This window comes from Agelaius phoeniceus, chromosome 1 (assembly GCF_051311805.1).
Source record: "Agelaius phoeniceus isolate bAgePho1 chromosome 1, bAgePho1.hap1, whole genome shotgun sequence".
NCBI classification, from domain to species: domain Eukaryota; kingdom Metazoa; phylum Chordata; class Aves; order Passeriformes; family Icteridae; genus Agelaius; species Agelaius phoeniceus.
In genome coordinates this window covers 50,475,883-50,498,276 of record NC_135265.1, presented here as the reverse complement: position 1 = coordinate 50,498,276, position 22,394 = coordinate 50,475,883, and the positions used below count along the sequence as shown (strand labels likewise).

General features: G+C 37.6%; 1 protein-coding gene across 30 annotated transcripts in view; it reads right to left on the bottom strand.

The window, feature by feature from the left end:
• Positions 1–9,642: 9,642 nt before the first annotated feature.
• CLASP2 (cytoplasmic linker associated protein 2) overlaps positions 9,643–22,394 on the bottom strand; it is a 147,491-nt gene continuing 134,739 nt past the window's right edge. For all 30 annotated transcript variants that reach the window (XM_077178636.1, XM_054649938.2, XM_077178644.1 and 27 more), the window contains 5 exons: positions 18,514–18,707; positions 17,593–17,721; positions 15,605–15,811; positions 14,369–14,485; positions 9,643–13,308 (listed from right to left, as the gene is read on the bottom strand). In XM_077178636.1, coding sequence (XP_077034751.1) covers positions 13,222–13,308; positions 14,369–14,485; positions 15,605–15,811; positions 17,593–17,721; positions 18,514–18,707 — 734 coding nt within the window. In that variant the 3' untranslated portion in view covers positions 9,643–13,221. The remainder of the gene's footprint in view (positions 13,309–14,368; positions 14,486–15,604; positions 15,812–17,592; positions 17,722–18,513; positions 18,708–22,394) is intronic.

The window sequence follows — 22,394 nt, the reverse complement described above, 5'->3', positions numbered from 1 at the left end:
TAGTAAAAACATGCTACTCAACAATTCTGTAAGAGAACTAGTAATGCTGTGATGCAGCAATAGTTGTAAGGCTACCAATATCGTAAGAGCCACATCAAGATAAATTATTAAACGCTGTTATGTTTATGTACATTGTATTTAGCGAGAAAGTAATAAACTAAACTTTAATACAAAGACTGAACCACATTATAAATTGAAACTTAATTAACATCAAGATTATCTGTAATCTATGAGCCTAGCTCTTGTTGAAGCGCAATAATTTTTAATTATAAGAAAATTTGAATACTGTACACAAATAATATTTCAATCATGCAGAGGTTAAGTAGATTCGTAGCTAACAGGAATATGCTGATGCAATAAGCTGTATATTGCATGAGAATTTCAATGCAAAGCATTTACCCTGCACTGATATGACAAGCAGCCCAAACCCCTGGTCCCACAGATCAGTTGAGCTCCAGAAAATAATCAAAGTAGCTATTAGACATCAAGGTATTTCTAAGTCTGTATTATTTCATATAAAGGGAGTTTTATCTACAGACTGCAAATGTAATTAAAAAATCCCAACCAACCAAACCAAACACATCTGTGAATATCATATTAAGCAGCAAAGCATTTCTAACACTATTAGCAGCATGCACATACAGTGACATGGCTTGTGAAAATTGTAAGACTACAGCAAAGTAGACCTCCACCATTTTGACTCTACTGCTCCAATTACTTTCAAATCACCAGCTCTATTTGAAGGCTTCAGCTTGTGGATTAGCAAAGATTGCACATACACTCTGCATTCCTGTGTATTATAGCATTATAATTATAATTATTATGATTATAAGTCACCCCCATCCTTCACTTACCGCAGGTAGCTGTTGTTGCTGGTGGGATACTGGTGGTGGTGATAATGTTCAGGCTGGCTGTGCCAGAAAAGCATTTTGGGGTGAGGTGAAGGTGAAGCATTGTGTTCAGCTAAGAGATGGTCGCTGCAGTGATGGGAGACAGGAAAGAGAAAACAAATACTCAAATTCAGATTACAGTTGCAGTTGGGTTGCTCTCAGGCCTTTACATTCAGCTGCTGCCAGCAAGTTGTCCCTCCCTCCAGAAGAGGCAGGCAGCCGATGGCTTTGGCTGCTCTCCACATGCTCTCCTGCTCCCCAGGCTCACTGTGCTCCTGCTGCTGCCCAGCTGCAGGGCTTTTCTACTACCAGTGTGGCATAAGTGCAGCTCAGACCTCACCAGCATCCCTGTTTCTCTCCTCCTGTCCCCCAACACTGTCCTAGAGTGTCAGTGAGCAAACCCTGTGCTACAGAGCCAGGGAAAGGGCTGCTTCCCTGCACTTGGCCTCAGAGAAGCACCCAGCTCCCTTTTCACACAGTCCAGAGACCTTGAACACTGTAACCTGCATAGGCAGCACTGACTGCAGAGAAGAAGATAAAAGGTGGAATACACAAAGACCTCTCTAAGGGAGAAAGATGCTTTCTCAGCAGTGTTTAGATTGCAGCCTTTTTGCCTGTTCATTTCATTCTGGTGGCAGGCAGACTGCAACCTTATAGTCAGTCACCTTCTTGCCATGAACCAAGATTAAAAAAACCCCAACTTAATGATGAAAACACTGTCAAATTGCAGGAAAAATATTTACTTCAACACCACTCCTCACACCCACACTTTAGGGAAAAATCATATTCAGATGCAAACCAGCTGCTTGGTGCACTCAGTGCCATTTGTTTGCTGGAATTTGCAGCCAGGACTGCAGTATCAATTTTAAAACACACAAAATAGTACAGGTTGGTCTTGGAAAGATCTTGACACTCAGAAGTAATAGGAGGCACACATCCAAAATCATCATCTGAAAATAGTTACCTGCAGAGGGCACCCATTCTGCTTGAAATAGGAAGGACTACTGGCAAATAGTAGTAGTTCATTGGTGGCTTTGTTATTTTTGTGGTTCTTTTTTTAAATACCAGCTCATTCTATAAAAAGATACTTGTAAAACGTATTACGATATTGTGGCAACACACAAGCTATAAAAATCAGGACATCAGAGAGCAAGGTTCTGGGAAAAAAAAAGAAATTATTTAATATTAAAATGATAATAATATATAGCAGCCAAAAAACTTCAAATAAACATAATTGGTTGGGGATTTTTTAACAGCATCTCAGACAATTCTCCCTTAATTTACTCTATTTACTTAACATCAAACAATGCAAACAAAAAGCAAAGACCAGAATCACAGAATGGCTTGGGTTGGAAGGGATCACAGAGATCACGTACTATGGGCAGGGACTCCTTTCACTGGACCAGGTTGTTCAAAGTCCCACACAACCTGATCTTGAGCACATCCAGGAACAGGGCAGCAACAATTTCTCTGAGCAACCTGTTCCAGCATCTCACTACTCTCACTGCAAGGAATTTCTTTCTAATATCTAATCTAAACCTACTCTCAGTTTGAATCCATCCCCCCTTGTCCTGTCACTACATACTCAAATGTCTCTCTCTGTCTTTCTTCTGGGCTCTCTTCAGGTACTGCAAGGCTGCAGTAATGTAACCCTTAAGCCATCTCTTTTTCCAGACTGAACAAACCCAATTCTCCCAGCCTTTCCTCACAGGAGAGGTGCTCCATCCCTCTCATCATCTTGGTGGTCTCCTCTGGACTCACTCCAACAGGTCCATGTCCTTCCTGAGCTGGGGAACCCAGAGCTGGATGCAGCTTTCCAGGTGGGGTCTCACCAGAGTGGAGAAAAGAGGCAGAATCATCTCCCCAACATATAATAATACAGAATAATAGTAGAGGAACTGTAAATGTGGGATGAGAAATAAACACCCACAGGTGACGCTGCCCAAGAAAGCAGACAAGAATTGGGACTGCTGCCTTAGTGATTCCGAGAGATTATTCTCCTCCAAGTGGCACAGAAGTACCTCGAGGAGGGCTGTTATGACACAGATCTGCTTGTGTACACAAATTGATCTTTGGTCCAGCAAGGATGAGAGCTGGATGAGTCTTTTCAAGGTTGGTTGTTCCTCTTACATGTCTCTGTAATTGCAGACTTGAAACAAGCATCCTCACAGATGGAAAGGGCTGCACATGTCCCATTGATCACTGTTTTGTTTTTTAAATAGTTATTTTGATTTCAGTGACTGTAGGAAAATAGTATATATCCTGGTATCCAGTTTGCTCCATAAACCAGTAAATTGTAAAATAAAGCTACTCTGTCTTCAGCCCTAGATTTTGGCAAAGGAGTTAAATGCATGCACTGCATTTATTTGGAAGCTCCATTTCCATCTACACTGATTATTCTCAAGAACTACACATGCCAAAAAACACTTTCACAACCTTCCCCCGAGGTTTACAAAAGCTTCTCATATAGAGGGCAGACATGTTTTGTTCTGTGACTTGTGTTTCTGCAAATGAAAAGGGTAATACCACAGATTCCCTTTCACTCTAAGAGCTCTACCACAAAATGGCTCCCACCTCTCTATGCATATCCCACAGAGCTCATGTGGCTTTAAATTGTCCAACACTTTTTCCCCTCCCCAAACCAGCCCACTGCTTTTGACAGATGCTCATTTGTCAGAATGCAAATGAGAAGGAACACTGCAGTTCTGATTAGTCTTTTTTTGTGAAGTCCAAGACAGAACTTGGGAGCAAGAGCATTTGAGACACCTGTTTTTTGTCTTTAGCATAGACTTGGTTCCTACCCCTTTTAGAATTTTGATATTTTTAAGTAACACAAACACCATGTATTAGGGCTGCAGATTTGTTCTTAATACCAGGATAGACAATAGACAATACTGTCACTGAAAATCACCACCCCAGGGGAGCCCCAGCAAGCAGTTGCAGATTCAGCAGGTCTGGGTTCAGCCCGTGCATTCCGTAGGCAGAGAGCAAGCAGGAGCTTTAGCTCTGTGATTTCAGTTCTCTGTCATTAGCTTGCCCAGCTGTTACCAGAGCTTTGACTCTCCGGACCACAACAGAAGGGTGTAATAAAACACAGGAGCATCACAGCAAATGTGCCCATTCAGTCTCTTACCTTCATTTGATTCTTCAAATATTACCCTTAGGTGGACAAGTGAGTCATTGATAATATCCAAAAAACTACTGCCTCTAGGAGATGTTTGTAGGGAGGGTGAAATAATGGCAGCTTTTCTGATCTAAGTACCTGCTTCTTACAAAAGGTAGAAGTCCCAAGGCCTGTGTGACAGGTGTCTCTCATGGTATGCAAACTATTTCATACTTGACAGAGTGTGACCACAGAAGCTGCTGCAACAAACCATCCTATCCCACCCGTGACCACTGTCCCTGATGGTACAACAGAAGCAAAGCACAACCAGGTCTTGTGGACTTCTATGCAAAAGCACTGTGAAAGAGGAAATTTTGCTCTTTTTTTTTCCCTCCAAGGGTTGACAAGATGATTATCAATCATGATGCTTTGAGTTCCTCGTATGGAATATAGTAGACAGAACACGTAGAAAAAAGTTATTATTCAAACTAATTATTATTCAAAATAATTTAGTGTTCTTTTTCTTTGTCCTATTTAGAGTATTGTGTTTTGGCTGATCTCTGTTGTGAACAGTATATGGGTACAGCTTCAAGTACGGTGTAACTCAGTTTTTAAAATCAGGATAAACTTCCCAAGTTACATCTAAATGTGGTATTTTGCTTTGTGAAACTGCATATTCCCCACACCCACACCTGCTGCCCTTGACTAACCTCTAGACATAAAGGTATGTGGTTACACGGTCCTTCAAGTTTGGGGACAAATAAGGTGAGTTTTTTACCTTGTACTGTTTAGTGTTAAGGAGCTATTTTTTTTCTTGCTTTATGATCTGCCCAGTAAGTACACAGATCTCAGCAAAGGAGCACTGTATACACAAACAACAAGACATTATTTATTTAAAACATCTCTTGCTCTAAGGCTTGTGTATGGCATACAAAGTCCAACCTGAAATTTAAGGTGGGGAGGCTCATGTTTTGCTAATGGGTGGATATGAAGTTAAGTACTTTAGCATATGTACCTGATAACTTTATTGGATTTTTTTCCCATGAGCTGCATTCAAAATGATGAAGGCTCCTAGGGCATCACTCAAATTGCTAATCTTTTTTATAGTGATCAGACTCTTCATATAATTTTCCTGATTGCTCTTCTGAGAACTACAACAAATGACCTTAAATACTGGCATTATAACTGGTTACAAATAACCAAATGTCATCTTTGCTCTTTGCTTTCACCAAGTAAAAATTGTTCTACAGACAACGCATGAAAAACTTAGGCACAATATAAGACACTGTGAATTCAGTATCTATTCTGAAAATTTTGTTTAATGGAAGTTTTTACTGTCCAGTGATTTTTGTTGTGCTTAAAATACTAGCTTGCAGTTTAAAGTCAGAAGAAAGTTTTATATTGATGCAGAAGCAATCCCTACATACTTCACTCCCAAAACAGAGTTGAGAAAAGTATTGTTATTTTGATACATCCTATTTGGTCTTTGGATTCTTTTTGGTTGTACAGCAGTTGCTGCCTAATGCAGGGTGACCTTGGATAACAGTGTTAGTTATCCATGTCTAGATGATACTCGTGCTTGGATGGGCTATGAATCCATCATACATCTCTAGAAAAGGTGCTGACACACACTTCTAGCCCCTCTGTTTCTGAGAGCACAACTTCTCTGTCTCTCCTATTCACCTTGTTAGTGGGAGTGTGTTCCCTCCTACTGCAGTGAACTTAAACAATGCTGGGTAACAGCCACAAGCAGGAATAACTTCTGCATGTGATCCATCCCTGCACTGACCTGCCGTTCTCCACACACCTCCTGACACACTAAGGGCTGGCCCAGCCCTGTCCTTTTGCTGTGTCTGGTCATCCAAAGGTGGCAGAAGTACAGGGTCACTGCTGACAGCCTGACAACAGCAATGCACTGTGTCCATGGAGTGCAGCAGAGGATGAGCAGCAATGCCCCCACATGCTCTCCATGTCCACCTGCCAACTTTAATCTGGATTCTTGGATATTCTAGGTGTTGTAATTTGGGCCTGTTGAATGCTGAAGGACTGCTGCATTTACCAGCCCTTTTTCTGTGATACAGATCTCTTGAGAAGCAGGCCTGCCAACAAAAATAAAGGGGAAATGGGAAAACCCACAATGAACATTTTTAGTAGAACTCCCAAGTTCCAGTAGTAGTCTTAGGAGAGTGCCAGCATAGAGACTAGGCAACACACCACAGGATATCTGACAGAACTCTGCTTGATGCATAACCCTGCTGAGCATGCCAAATGCTTCAACAGCTCCTTCCGAGCATTTTGATCAAATACATCAGATAAGCAGCAGACCCTGTGAACTTGCTTCAGTGTCTCCTTGATACGAGTGCTCACTTGGAGAAGTAACTTCATATGTAAAGGAGAAATATGGATTGCTTCCAATGCTCAACTGTCAGGTTACAAAAAACATAGATTTGGCTGCTTCTGAAGAATGCAGCAGGATATGCTCCTTTCCTCACGGGGTCTTGTCCCCTTTTAAGAAAGTCTCCATTGCCAGGAATTCCTGGTCTGTAGTTTATTCCTCCATAGTCACATTCCTCACATGACCTACTTCTCAATCTCAGGATGCAGCAAGGTGCTGAGGTATGAGCTGAGGAATAAATGCATTACTGACATCACACCTTACAAGATGAAGCATGACAAGTATTACTTTTGCTTTCTTCTATCTGCTGCCTTTTAGGAAGACCATGGCCTACAAAGAAATCTGTAACATGGAGATCATTTGCAGGCACTGAGATTTCGACAGTATCACTAACCAGAGAGTATTTTGATTTAACCCATTACATCATACCTGAATCTAAACCTAAGCTAGCAGATTTTTATGATGGTGACAAAGGGTGGAGTCCATTTTATTTTAATATTACTCAGAAGTCTGTAAAGGTGGACAAGTTCAAATTGATGTTGCTCTGCTATTCTGTGCTTGGTAGCCTAAAAATCAGTATTTGGACTTCCAGACTGCTGTGGCAATGTAGGCTGCCTGACACAGAAAAGAGAGCTTGGTTATTTCTCACTCCTAATGGAATGACTCCCTTTTACTTGAGGCTCTGAGGCAGCTTTGGTATCCTGCCAGGTCTAACATTTTCTAGCATTGGGCTGGCTTGGATTTGTAAATAAAGTCCTCCAATATCAGTATTTTCCTCTCAATTCCCAAAGCAGAAAGAAAGACATTGTGTATTCCAAGAAAATTCCCTTCCTAAAAACTTTACAAATCACAAAGGGGCATTAAGGTTTTTCAGAACATTAGCTGCAACATACAAGGAGTTAAATTAAGTACATACACCATGTCTTTCTCCTCTTATTTTCTAGCAACCCTGCCTTTTCCACTTCCTACGCAAAAACCTCTTCCTACATGGTGCAAACACTGGCCAATTAATAGATTTCTGAGAAAAGGCAGCCTCCAACAGTATTAGCTCTTCAAATAAGGTTTTAAAAAATTTAAGCTGGCACTTTCTGAACAATCAGGTAACATCCAATTTAGATTTCTTCTCTAGGGCAGGTACAGACTATAATAAATGGTGATGCATGAAAATTCCTTAGGGAAAGCAGGTAATTTTGTCTTGGAAAAGTACTTCAATTGATTAGTTGGCTAGCATGGCAATAGCTGTCATGTCTAAGATCAAAAACAGCATCAAACAGCTCAGAAATTCTTTAGGAAAGATACAATAATCTGTAAAAGACATTTACTATAGTGCAAAAATGTATATGCAGCAGTTTAAGTTGTGCTGAAAGGACACAAAGTAACAGTCCAGAAATCACTATTTTTCCAGCTTAGAGGCTTTTGGTGTTTACATACCGTTAGGTACGTTTCACATGTATTATTTCAGACTAGCATATAAATTAATTAAGGGTTTTAAAACATGCTGATCTGCAATTTCAAATGGAACACACATCCATTTCCCTACAGGCTTGCACTTGAGCTGTTTATCCAAGCTGAAATCAAGAGTTTCCTCATCTTCCCTGGTATTTTGCCATGAGCTGTATGTGCTCAGGTTAAACACACTGTGCTAAGAGGCAGGTGGGTGTTATATTTCCTCGCCCTCCACTGCCCCTATACAGGCAGACCCTCTCAGCCCAGGACAGACATTCCTTCATTGTCTGGCACAGGTTTGTGAGCCCTTGGTGTTGCTGGAGGACCAGTCTGAGATTATTCCAGACAAATCAGATTGGGGAACATATTAGGGAAGCTCCCCCAAAGGTATTCTGTTGGCTCTGCCACAGGCAGAGATGAAGAGGTGGTGAGGGAATACCTAAACCAGTCCATCTGACTTTTGAGACTATCTGTCTACTGCATAAATTAAATCTACACATTTGTTTTTAACTGCTACAGGTGTTCCTTGGACCCGCTTCTGAATTTATCCTGATATAAGGTTATCAGAACCATCTCCAGTACTGGCTGCAATGCGAGTTTACACAGGTCCAAAGATCAGCATTGGTGGACAATATCAAGATCTAGGTAAGAAAGGATACTGAAAAAGAAAACGTGTAAAACTGTGATGCCCAAGATCAAGTTCAGTTACCTTTCCACCTCCTATCTGATATCAATAAAAGTGGTTATGAAACATTTACGTGCATGTATGTTCCTTTTTCCACTGAAGAAGTATTTTCCATGTTTCACCATCCATAGTTTTTTCCCATCTTACTCCCTTCAAAGTATTTCCACTAGGATCACTTATATCTATCTAAAATACATCAAAAGTGACAGAATTTTTATATTCAACAGAAACCACACAGTATTCAAAAACTGCTGGCAAATTTCTTAGTAAATACACTTACTATCCTAAAATGCCATCAGCAAATGAAGAAACTTCTTTAACTGGGATAATCCAAGCTGCACAGCTTGGAAACTCTGAGCTCTTAAAGTACACTAAAACATGGAAACATAAACAAAATATAGGAAAAGAGTAAGCAAAGTTTGATTTTTTTTGCCAGACCAGCACAATTAGTTCTTCAAACTTCCCACATTTCTGAAAATTGTCTGTGTTTTAACAAAAAAGAAGAAAACATATAAATTATGAAGCAAATCTTTAAAGTACGTACATTTAATGAGTTGGAAAACTCATGTGGGGGAGATGCTTTCTTAAGTGAGCTCAATATAAGTATTGACTTGTTTCTTACCTGGAAGTAGACTGCAATTGCAAAACTCATCAGTTTACTGTTTTAATTGTGAGAAAACAACAGATATTGTTCATCAAATAATCCTCCAGTTCCAAACTGCTTATGCATCCCCACCACATTGATGTTTATTGTTTCTCTGTGATTGTGAAGTCCCAGCCTAACACAGTGCAAGTTAGCACAGCCAGTGGAACCATTCTCACTCACCTCCCATAGGGAGTAACTGTAGTGTAATTCAACAGATTTATTTCTCAAAATTATTTTCTCTTTTATGACTGTTTCCAAAGGGACAATGCCACATTCAGCATTTGAATTCCTTTGCTGAAAATTCAAACTTGTGAGCACTTTAGGCCTGCATTCTCAACAGAATTTTTTCATGGGTATGTTTGTGACTTAAATGTTTAAACACGGACAGAAACCATTAAGAATATGTAAGTGTTTCAGGATCCAGATGTTTGTTCTTTATGCTCTGTGACTCAGACCGCAAATAATAAACACGACTCAATCTGTTCCAACCTTTATCTTCAAAAACAAACAAGCAAGCCAACTCAGGAAAATTTACATGATCAGCTCTCCTTTCAATTTACATTTATTATCCCAACTTCCTTGCTAAGACTTCGTCTGAACATAATGTGTTACTCAAAATTCTTTAAAGCAAATGACATCCAAGTCTGAGACATCCACAATATTCATTTCCCATCCTGATTGTGCATGTAGCTTTTCTTCTCCTTCCTCTTTTTTAAAGCCCAAACCCAACCTTTAAGAATTACATTTCAATATTCAAATGACTGCAATGACCTATCTTCACAGGATATTAGAAGGAACATATAGAAACCCTGTCTGAAAGAACAGCAACTTATAACTGTCTTATTTTTTCCTAGATCTTTATGCTAATCCATTAGAGAAACCACCTCCAGCAGGAACATAAGGCATGACTAATCATGCTTGAATTTAACCGAGCTAATATCTACTTATAATATAGGAAATGAAGGCAAAAAGCAATGCAGTGAATCTGATCAACTGGCTGCTGTGGAAATAATTTTCTTTCCGAATTCTTACATTCTGATGGGTTCACGTAATATAAATAGATTCTATCTGTTTATAAAGATAGCAACCCCATGTCTGCTGGAAACAAAACTAGTCATATCATAAGTAAAATATTCATTTAAATATATTGCATTGAGATTTTTAATACATGGGATATCTTCACTTAAAACATTTAAAGACGGCTTCAAAGCAAAACTGATGAACAAACTTCAGGTAAATATCTTCCTCCCCCCTACCTGGAGCAAATTTTTTCAGTCATATAGGGGATAAAAAACATATCTTTTGTTTACATGTAAAAAAACTAGGTTTCATCCAGAATATATACTGTATGTTTCAATAACTTATATTTTCAGTATGAAATAGCATCTTCAAAAAGATGACGAGTAACAGTCATCTTGCAATGGTTCTCTTAAAATAAATATTACCTATACAAAATGCAGGAACAACATACAGGGCTGTTAAGCTTAGAATTTGTGCAATTTTTTGACGTGACTTTTTGTATCATAAAATGCAAAAACTAAAAGACTGCAGTCTGAGAAATATTTTTAAATATTAAAAAAATAAAATGTAAATGATGTATAATGTACAAATAAATGAAATAATAAGCAAAAAAATCTGCCTACATGAAGGAAACTGTGTTCATAAAGATTCTATTCGATTTTTAAAAAAATTTGTCTAATATCTCTATATTCACAGCATGTTCTCAAATGCCAAGTCAGATTTAGTAACAAAACTATATAAAGAAACATCATTTGGATGCACAAAACATGAAGATAATTTTTTTTAACCAATGCTGTATGAATCACATTTATAATTTTTCTTATAGCATGTGATCAAATAAAACAGAAAAACCAGAATGTATACATTGCTAATCTTTTAAGTAATGTTATGTACATTTTATTGCCAGTATATGCACAATGGTAAGCATAGAACTATAAATACACAATGTAATTAAACAGTAGAAAACAACAAGGATGTTACACGTAACAAAGGAAAGAAGGAGGAGATACTATTTTCTTCATGTAGCTGCTAAAAAGGGCTAGCAACGAGTTATGACAGTGTTGGATTTAAGTCTTTACATATATTTCTACAACTTTTCCTCCAAATAAATCTCTGCAATGGCATTGCTTCTTTAATAACCACATCTTAGCTCTTTCTATTGCATTCACTTCAAACTAAAGTAGAAACAACCTTTCATGTTAACTACAAGCATCTGACTTAATTTTTTATTCAGGTTTGTTTTTCAGGGTTCCTAGCAGGTAAAGTATGTAAGTAGTTTCTTATGATATTTGGCTGCAGTGTTGAAGAATAGAGTTCTGAATACACATTAAGTGATAATTTGGAAAAAAAAAAAAAAAGATTTTTCTCTAGATAGTTCTTCTACTGGGTGCTATATGCAGCAGCTCAGTCAAAATTAGTCACCCTGAAGAGGTAGAGAGAATTTTAGCCTAGCATAGATCATCATCCTTGGCACCACTATTTTCTCTCTTATCAGGATACATTTCCTCCAACTAGACAAAATCACAGTCAAAGGGAAAATAATGCCAGGAAAAAAAAGTTCCACTATTCCTGGGAAGGGCACTGTTTCATCCCATTTCTCACTTAATTAGCTTGCTGCTTATATAAAAGAAAAAAAGGAAAAAAAGAATGAAAAAAAAGGAAAAGACAACATTTAGGGACACATTTACTTATCTTTGTTCTCTTTCCATTATCAACTTCATAAATACAAAGAACCATTATTCACAATATACTAACTCTTTTTCAAAAATGGAAAAACAAACCCTTGAAACATTTCCACACCTTAATCCAGATGGGTCTTGAGGATGCTATTCAAGAAAACCATGCAAATAATTTGGTGCAGCTTTTCCTACTCATCCAAAATATATATTTTTCTTTAAATTAAAAGGTGGCGAGATCCATAGCATTTGTGACTATTCCCCCCTCCCCCCATTTAAATTCAATGCAGAAAAATCTTGGTGCTTTTCGGAAAGTAAGGAATAAATAGTTTTCTGCACTGTTGTCATAAGATCCCATGTGAGTTACAATACAAGACTACTTGTTCCAGCAATTAGGTTGAGAGGAAACATTCTAGTGATAAAGTTAAATACATACTGAGCATGCTTGGGCAGAGCACTCCATTCTGAAGCATCCTGCTTGAAGAACGAAAGGTGACAAGGATGGTTCACGTCCATCAAGTGACCATGAACTCTGCTGCTCACCAGCAGGCTGCCACACTGCCACCAGCTCGGCAGTGCACTGCTGCCCTGGCAGGGCTGGCTCCCACATTAAGAGGTACTGGTTGTACCAGTCCTCTGCTGCGCACACCAAATTCTTATTTATGCAACAAACATACAACCAATGAACAATATCACTGTGACAGAACTGGATCGATCCAGCTTTCTTTTTATAGGCATATTTCTCAATCTCCAGAATATCCCAAACAAGCTGTAAATAAGATGATGAACCACCAACACAGTGAACGAGTCTCACTGCAGTTCAGACTAGTTCAGCCTTGTTTCACATCACTTCTTGTTTCTAGCAAAGGACATGATGCTCAAACAAAATAGCAATAAAAAAGTAATGTTATCTGCAGCTGAAGAAAAGCAACAGAATTTATATTTTAACTTCTGAAGCTTAAAGCATACCTTTTTAATTAGCATTAAAAAAAATCTTTTTTTTTAATACAGTAACACTGGCAAAAGTTAATGGGAAGACACAGAGGATTATGAACAGGGTAACTGATAGATAAGATTATTTAAAATTTTTATTCTGCTTTGATCAACTGATGTTAATACTGTTTTTCCTTAGATTTGGAATAATTCTATTGCAACAGTCTCATGCAGGCTGAGGACAGCCATTGGTTATGGGAAAAAAAAAAAACCAAAACCCCAAACAAAAGAAAAATAACAAAAGAAAGGGGGGGGAAAAAAAACAAAACAAGAAAAAAGTTCCAGAAGTTGCATGTAAGGATCTTCCTTTCACTGAAGAGGGCCTTGCCCTTGCTTTAGGAGACCTGGTTAACTCTTGTCAGCTTCATTAGCTTTGTCCAGACATATCTGCTGCTGTATCCCCTGCTCCAGAGCCTGTTTGTGCACGTTTGATGTAAAGGTTCAATAATTTCATCTGCAAATTTAAGCCAGAAATTAACTCTGTTTAGTATTTGCAAGCTGTACAGACTGACTACAGGAATGGTACAACAAAATAAGACATTAATCCTTTTTCTTTTCCCTAAAAGCAAAATTGTACTTTACACAGTTATTCAGAAGGAACATCCATGACATTGAAAACATCAAACACAAGTAACCTTTGACACAAGGAAACTGCTCAAGCTTCTCTAAGGATGTAAAGAATATGATATCAAGTAGCTAGATTAAGATAGATGGAGTATCTTCCTCCAATTATAATGCTTTTCTAAATATGGTAGTGGTTTGGGTTCCTTGTCTTTTAAGTTACTGCTGAGGTTTAAGCCTCTAGTCAGAAATGCTAATGCTGGTATGTACTAAAGCTTCCACTATTGTCTAGAGTGACTTTAAATATGATCACTGCCAGAGACTATTTTAAAGATTGAACTGTCTTATTCACAGACACACAAAGTTAATTGTCCTGTTTTACTCCCAAGGACAAAGAGATTCACAACTAACATACAGCTGTTTAGATGCAAAAAAACTGCATGAAAAAGATACCAGTGAAGTCATAAATATCCTGAAACAAAAAGGACCAGAGACTGGTTCTTATTATTTCAAATTAGAGATACTGAAAAGACTGGTGAAAGCAAAATAACAAGGAGGAAGAATAAATGCAACTGCTGTATGTAACATGGACATACTATGTTCCTTGTTTTTCAATCAGAACTTGCATGAAAACAGAGACAACAAACACCAATAGGGAAAGCCTGCTGAATACAGCCATTATCACTGCTACCAGCATACAAGAAACTGACTGCATTAAAAAGAAGTAAGAAACACAGTTTAGTAATGTTCTTTATGCAAAAGTTTGCACACTTGCATATAAAAAACCTGTGGACTCCCAGTTTGGAATATTTTACGGCAAAGCTGTATTAATACAACTGATTGTCTTTTTCAACTATACATTTCTTTGAAACTTTCTGGCAATGGCAACCAAAATGCAAACTCATAGATGCAATTATGAGCCAAGATTTCTTTGACCCATATCTTCTACTTACTTTACTGCCAGTGAGTTGACTGAGATGTGGTTTTAGTTCATCACCAATTACTGCATGAATGGCTACAAGGCAGAAAACACATGCCTTACGAACGCTGCTCTCTGAGTTATCATAACCCTAGAAAGCAATAAAATTAACCTTAATACCTTTTCAGTTAATGACTAAAAGCCCCAGAAAGCTATTTACCAAAAGAAATACATTGGAGTCTATGGGAAATTAATGCCAGTGTAACCCAACGAAGCATTCCAACAAAAAACCAAACACACAAATACAGAGCATGCAGTAAAAAAGCAGGCTGCATATTAATAACCATTGATAATCATTTTCCAGGGTGAATTTAAAACCCACACAGTTCTGTTCATAAGTTACACTGAAAACTGAGCTGCTGCCATGCAACAGGTAAGAGAAGCATATAAGAGAACCTTTCTAGATTATACAGATGTTTACTTAAAGCAAAAGACCACTCACAATTTAGAGCTTCCTGGCTCTGAATGAAGAACTCTCTTAACAGCTAAAGACTCTTTTGTTAACCCCCACATCATTCTTCTATGATTTTTGGGGTTTTTTGCCATTTTTATCACTCCATGCCTGGCTGTCTCACTCAGACTCCCTTCCCAGAAGGCCCCTTCTCTGCCTCTATTTTCCTGCAGCTGTATGGCTGGATCACACTCATTATAGACACAAATCTGCAGACTACAGCTGCCAACTCTAAAGAGTCTTGATCCATGAAGGAAATAAATGTATTTTGGCTCTTGATATGATAAAAAGATGGTAAAAATTTCAGTTTTCAAAACAAGGGAAGAGAAAACTTGGATATTCTTCTAATTTTATTTAACTTTATAAAATTACTTCTTTCCTCTTGCCTCCCAAAAGCCCTAGCTGATGAAACCCTACAATTATACACAAATAAAACATCAAATTATATAACTTGGAAAAACGTACAAACAACAAAGAACTATCTTAGAACTGGAAGTATCTACCAAGCTTACCTATAACCAGGTAATATATCCTACTGAGATTTCCTGAGTCCTAATCATGGTTATAATTTAGCCCCCTGCTAATCAAAGAGATTGTTCCCACTACTGAAAGTATTTTGGGTCAAGGCAGCCATCAACTATCAGACAAGTGAAATCCTTCATAAGAACAAAGTGCTGCTATTTTTTAAAAGTCTTTGCAACTCTTACGTATAGTTTCTTTTTATTAGTCTGTTTTGCTGCTTCTTTCTTATTTCCTTACCTGTATTAGACCTGGCACAATCTCTGGTAAAAGCAGAGTAAGGGTTTCTTTAGATACTCTTTCTATAACTTTTGTCTGCATTTTGATTGCAGCCAGATTAATGGGGTAATCTGCAGTTTGGATAATTGGACAGAGAACTTTGATGCACTGATCTGGGCTAATGGAAGTGGCCAGCATGGAAGCAGCTTCTTCAGCAGATCTCACCACCTATTGAAAGAAAAATACACAGAAAAGTGATTTGTATAAGACTCTTACTCTGTGGTCTGTTTTCTGGCAGTAATGGTCTTGAGCATAAAAATTTTCTATCAAGACCTCTGCAGTATTATAGAAATATGTAGAGAGTCCAGCCTTTGGACATTATTTTCTAAAACCACAATTCTTCCCAATATTCTGTGGCTACTATGCCCTTGACAATACACATATCAGTTTTTCAAATCTGCTTGTTTAATAGGATCTAAAATTTCTGTATTCTGCATACCCTCCAACTACATATTCCAGTATCACCACCTTTGTAAACCTGTAATTTCTTGTGTTGTCATTTGTTATTGCTTGTTGGGTCAGAGATCACTGATAAAACATGCTTTCACATTAATTTCAAAGGTGTGTTTAATGACATGCCTAGATGGCTAATTGTAGAAGCCAATCGAGCTGTTTTTCTTCCCCTATGATTTAGAAAGAAACTATGACAATAGAGTACTTTAACCCTGAAGAATATGCAGAACACGAATAATAAGGTAGGATTTAACAGATACACAAGCTCAAAACACAACAAGGGCACCACAGAGAAAATTAACATCTGATCTGCACATTGGTGCTGTGGTGGCATCTGCCATCTAACAAGGGGAATCACTGTACACAATGAGTGGTACACTCATTCCCCTTGTTAGATGGCAGATGTACAATGAGTGATGTACAAAAACCTTCAAAATTTTCTCTCTATCCTTTATTCTCTCACTCCTAACACACAAAATGATGAGAGGGAAAAAAACACAGGAACAGAGAAGGAACAATGGGGAAATGACACTGTAATAAATGCAGCATATGAAACAAATCCAGAGAGCAAAGGGAAAAGAGAAATGAGTATCAAATGAGTGATAAAGTCATGGCATGGGAGGAATTGCAGTCAACTTTAAAGCTTGAAACTCCACAGTAAATTCCACAAAGTGCCCTTGCATGGGGAAGATGTACTCATTTAATAATAAACATAGATTCTTTCCACAGCATCCACAACACTGATGTCAGAAGGTGAATATTGGGTTTGTTATTGTATCTCTGTTTCCTATATTTACATGCACTGTCCTTTATTGTGTATGCAGGCATCACAAATAACTCTGAGCAAGGTTACATTTACCCTTCTTCTCAATCCCCTCACTATTCCTGGCACAAGTACCTCCCCCACTGACATATTCCTCTGCATTTTCCCTTAACACCATTCAAAGCCATGCTCTCAAATGGAGCAGAATGAAAAGGGGTGACAGTTCCTTGTCTTGTTTAGTCTCATCTCTCAACCATAAATCTCACTGCAATCCAAAAGCTTGTTTTACATCTCTAGGACACTTATATTCTTATATTCATGCTTAAGATGCCAAACAAGGAAAAAGCACCTTGCAGTTATTCCTTGAAGAGCCATGGTGACACACTGTTGGTTACACAGTCCTGTGGGATGGCACCCAAGGCAAACATTATTAGGGATGATATTACCCATTCAAGAGCTTTTAGAACTGCAGGGTTTTTTTCCTTGCATACCCATGTTAACTAATAACATCATTGTATAATATAATAATATGATCATTATTAAAAATATAATAATATGATCATTAATGATCATCAAACATATGATCATCAAACATATAATAATATGATCATTATTAAAAAGAATTACTTCCTCAGTAAGAACTGATTATTTCACATTTTCTGGACAGCTCTTTCATTTTTTAATAATTTTATAATGATATAACCTTAAACAAATAAAATAACTGATTACTGACCTCCTTATGAGGATCCTTATGTGCTTCTAAGGTCTTCATGATTGTGAGCTCTGCATAATTCTTAAACCTTGCTGGCTGGTTTCTTAGAATTTCTCTTAGAACTTTCAGTGCCAAAGCTCTAATTGCATGCTAAAGATTCAATATTAAAATAAATTAGTTATGCATCTTTAAACAGACATATGCTTTTCACATTTGTTCAGCTGCTGGAAAAGTCTTTAATAATGGAAAAAATATCTGATTATGCTTTGCACACATATACAGGCTCAATCAAGTGTTAGCAAATAAAAGTAGGAAAGAAATCTCTTCAATCTCTTTTTTTGCACAAAATGCAGGTGACATATAATAAACACATTACTAAATTATTTTAACTTATCTATGCTACCCAGAAGTTGCAAACACGAGGGCTGATAAAACCATCATGCAAATCCATTTTTTACTTTTTCTGTATACAATTATTTTAAAAAACAAACGCAAGTACTATTGTCTTTTTGATCCTGAGTAATTCAGAAACATGGCCTTTGTAGAGAACTAATACATATAAAGAACTCAGTCTCTTCATAATGAGTACTACTGTATTTTAGAAGCAAATTTTTAAATGCTTTGCCACACATGATGCTTTGATATTCCAGATTCGTTCAGGGGCTATAAACAGATAAGCTTTGAATCTCAGTGCAAAAATGTTTCATTCAATCTAATACGTCTAAATCCACAAACAGGAATCCTGGAAAAGTAAGCATTGCTGATGCCCTTTTCACCATCAGAGGAATTAGACTTCATAGCATTTTTTTATTTTCACAGTTTTTTGTTTTTCCATCACTAACTGGAATTTGTGCCCTTTCTACAACTCATACAAATGTCAAAGGTACTGAAAGTAAGCCATGTACTTCATTAACATTCTTAACTGGATGTTTCTGAATTTACCTCTTTATCTCCAAGTGTTTCAAGCAGCAGCAGAAGTATTGTTTTGAAGTGCTCATCCCAAACACCAAAAGACTCTTCCTGAGTTAACTTCATGAGCTCATACAGGGCAGCCTTTCTTTCTTCAACTCTCTCATTGTGGTTTGATAACTCTTTGAGTAGCTCTGCAACCAGATCAGAATGGTCCATGGGAGGCTCTGTCAAAAAGGAATGCACACACACAGTCACTGCAGATAATAATAACAGTGTCTGTTGTGTAACTAAAGGATATATTCTAGTATTACTTGCTTGTTTTCGAGCATGCTTTTGTTTTTTCCCCCACATTTGCCTGCAAGCACTGCAGTTTGGCTACTACATTTTCAGTGCAGCCAACATTGCTGAACAAGCTAACAATCACTCCCAAATCCCTACAATGACACAGCAAAAGCTCCCTTGCAGGCTAGTCTACTGCAGGAGTTTTTAGGCTTGCAGTACCCACTAAGTACTCTGCATCCTTTAAAATTTGATCTATACAAGAAGGGCCATCTTTCCCATATGACCCTTCCATTCAAGATGAAAAAAAATATTTTCTCTGTTAGTATTACAGAATTGTTTAGACTTTTGTAAGCCATGATTCCACAATAGCTAGGTTGCTAAAACAAATGGGGGAAAAAAAGTGCAATAGTTCTTGGTACAAAAGAGCTGAAATAAAGGCAAACCAGGGCTACTAGTCCCATAGATCTCAAAACTAATTCACTAAGAGATGGCTCTGGATTTTAATTGTTATTAGAGACAATTCCATGAGAATGGAAAAATACATTATTAATACAGCCTGCATTTGTAAACACTGGACTGTAAACAGAGTGATCTACAAACTGTCAAGAAACTGAAATATGGTCTTGATGAAAACTTGAGCATCAACTTGAGTATCTTTATTCCATCATTGAGACCCATTTAGCCTTGAAGAAAGGGAAGCATATAGCTTCCATCTTTGCACTGAAACATTTGGTTAAATTAACAGAAATATGCCTTTTCCTAAGGCAAAAATTTGGAAGTTCTGGCATACAATGCAAATTCATTGCACCTTTCCTGAAATGACTGCATGAACTACATGAACATGAACTGCATGAACTACTAACACATGAACTACATCCTCCATAACAAATTAATTATATCATACACTGAGAAACCACAGCCCTTGAACTTACAAATGCTGTACAAAGCACTTGTACAAATAAAACAGTAAATGCTGAGTACTACAGAATTAAATATCTTAATACCGCACATCAGCTACTGTAAAAATCATGCTGGTTTTAAACCTCACATTCCTATTTGCATTCTGTTTTGCATGAATAAACAGGAGAACCAGCACCTGAAATCAAACTACAAACACTTCTGCTGCCTCTGTATTAATGGATGATTAATGTTTGACTAAAGGGCAGACTGAAATTGCATTAGGTCAGTTATTATTTACAGTGGATGAACAGAATGGACAGTCATTTTTACGGAAGCAACATCATTACTTTTACTGGCAGCACTCTTATACTTGTTCTAACAAACTGTAAGAATTATAGCATAGCAAATCCATTTTCAGGGAATGCATATTGACACTTCATTAGCAAAACTACTCATATCTGTTTTAATAAAGTATGTTCATTGTAATGTCATCTCAGACGGATGGATGGAAGGGTTGAAGAGAGGGGAAGGTAATAGCCATGTCCATGCAGGAATAAGGGGAGGAAAGAAGCTTCAGTATCTGTGGACTACATAACTGAAAAACCTGAAGATAACCAAGAGGGATGTGCCTTTTCAGCTTGCCTTTTCCATTCCTTTGTGTGACTTAGCACCCAGTAATTAGTTTCCAAACATTCTTCAGGTAAGAATGGAGGAGCATAAGTCATGTTCAAAGTCTACTCTCAAAATTTCTTTTTCAGAAAGGAAAAATGAAGAGGAGTAGATACAACTCCTTCATTTGAATGAATTAAAATTTGCATTAGAGAGATAAATAATTGATGAAGAACAGCTCTTCTCAAACCAATCAAATAATATCCTTTTGACAGGACAAACAGTGTAGGGGTTAAAAGGGAACATGTAGGTATGTCCTGAATTTAGGAAAGATTTTCCTACTGCCACTCACAACATCCTAATATAAAAGCTATGCAAACATGATGGCCAAAAAAAGCAAACAAAGCAAGTGCAAAACTTGATGAATCACTTGCAAGGTGACTGGATTATAAATGGCTTTCTATTAATCCAGGAGGATATGAGTGATGTCCTTGCTTGGATGTGTGCAGAGCCTGGCTCTGTTGGATGCATCTGTTAGTGCTATCAAAGGAATGTGGAGCCAACTTAGAAAACCTGTAGATGACATCACTTTAGGAGCAATCACAAACGTTCTGAAGAACAGGATAAGAACTGAAAATTACCATGTTAAATCAAAGGAATGGTCTGGAAGAAAAAAGATGCCAAGTGTAAGGTGAGACAGAAGCAGAAATCTTAGTCCATGTACAAAGTGGGAGGTAAAAAGGAAGATGTTTTCAAAGTGGAATCCATGGAAGTAAGCTGAAATAAATAAGCTTCTTTGGAGAAGAGCACTGTTTTTCAAACAGAGACTGTGAACTGCTTTTAAGTCTGGAAGTGACTTGGAGAGCCAGGTTTCCCAATGCTTCAGATAAAGTGCATTTTCCTTGGGGAAAAAAACGAAGTGCAAGTAGTTGGAGGATTTAGGCTGTTACTCTGAAAGCCTTTTTACATAAGAGAAGGATAACACTCAAATGTGAGTCATGTGAGAGACACTGTGGCATCTCCTCCACAGAAAATTTTCAACTGCCAGACAAACCATCTGTAAAATACACATTCCTGCCCCAGTGCTGTTGACAGGACTGTATAAGCAGCTAAGGTTTTCCCATCTAGCCTTGTATTTCCACATCTTTCTGTCAGTAATGCATGACAGGATAGCTGAGAATCCAGTACTAATGTAATTTTGTGTCAGGAACAAGCAGCAATTCTGTGGAGTTTCCAAAAATGGATAACTAACTAGCCCTTCAGGTTTATGGGAAAAGTGTGTAACTCTCAACAGAGGAGTTGTACATACAAGCTATTTTGCTTGTATCTTTTCTCTTGCAGACTTTTTGCAAATATTCCCAGTGAAATTCTAAAAGTAACACACAAATGACAGAATGTACATGATACAGCTAAATACTATGGGTGAACAGCAGAGGAATGAAAGCAAGTATTCATCAAGACCCATGAAAAAGCAGACCCAAATAATGCATTGCACTACTCTTCCAACCAGGACAAACTTGTACTGATGGAGATGCTTCACTCCAGCCAGTCGTGAGTTATTAAAAAACTGGATCATGCTGGCACAGCACAGACTGCATCTGGTTTAATGCAATACCCAAAAATTAATTGTCAGAAGGTAGGAGGCTTCTCCCATGTAAAACAAGATCCCTTAATATAGAATCTCGAAGATAACCTGACTCTGTATGTGGATGGCAAAGCTATTTAATTATTAATATGTACATGACATGATTTGTAAAACTGTGATTTTCCCTCCATCTTTTTCAGAAGATAGTATCTGGCTGCACTATATGCTTCTCCATGATATGTAAGAAAAACAAAGAAAAATGCACCATACTTGGATTTGGTTTTGATTTGATGCAAACTTAAAGCCAACTTATAGAATAGGTGGATAAAACACCATGTCAAAAAATAACTGGTTTTTAACTGTTTCTGTAACACATCTTTTGCAGAATGACAAAAGCAAAACAGGTAGAAGGGAGATGATTATTTTGTCCCTTGTTATTAAGAAAGTGTTTACTTAAAAGCTTAATCTATAGCTGAACAACAGTGAATACCAGATGATGAGAACCACTGACTATTTGTTAAAATAATGAGAGTAG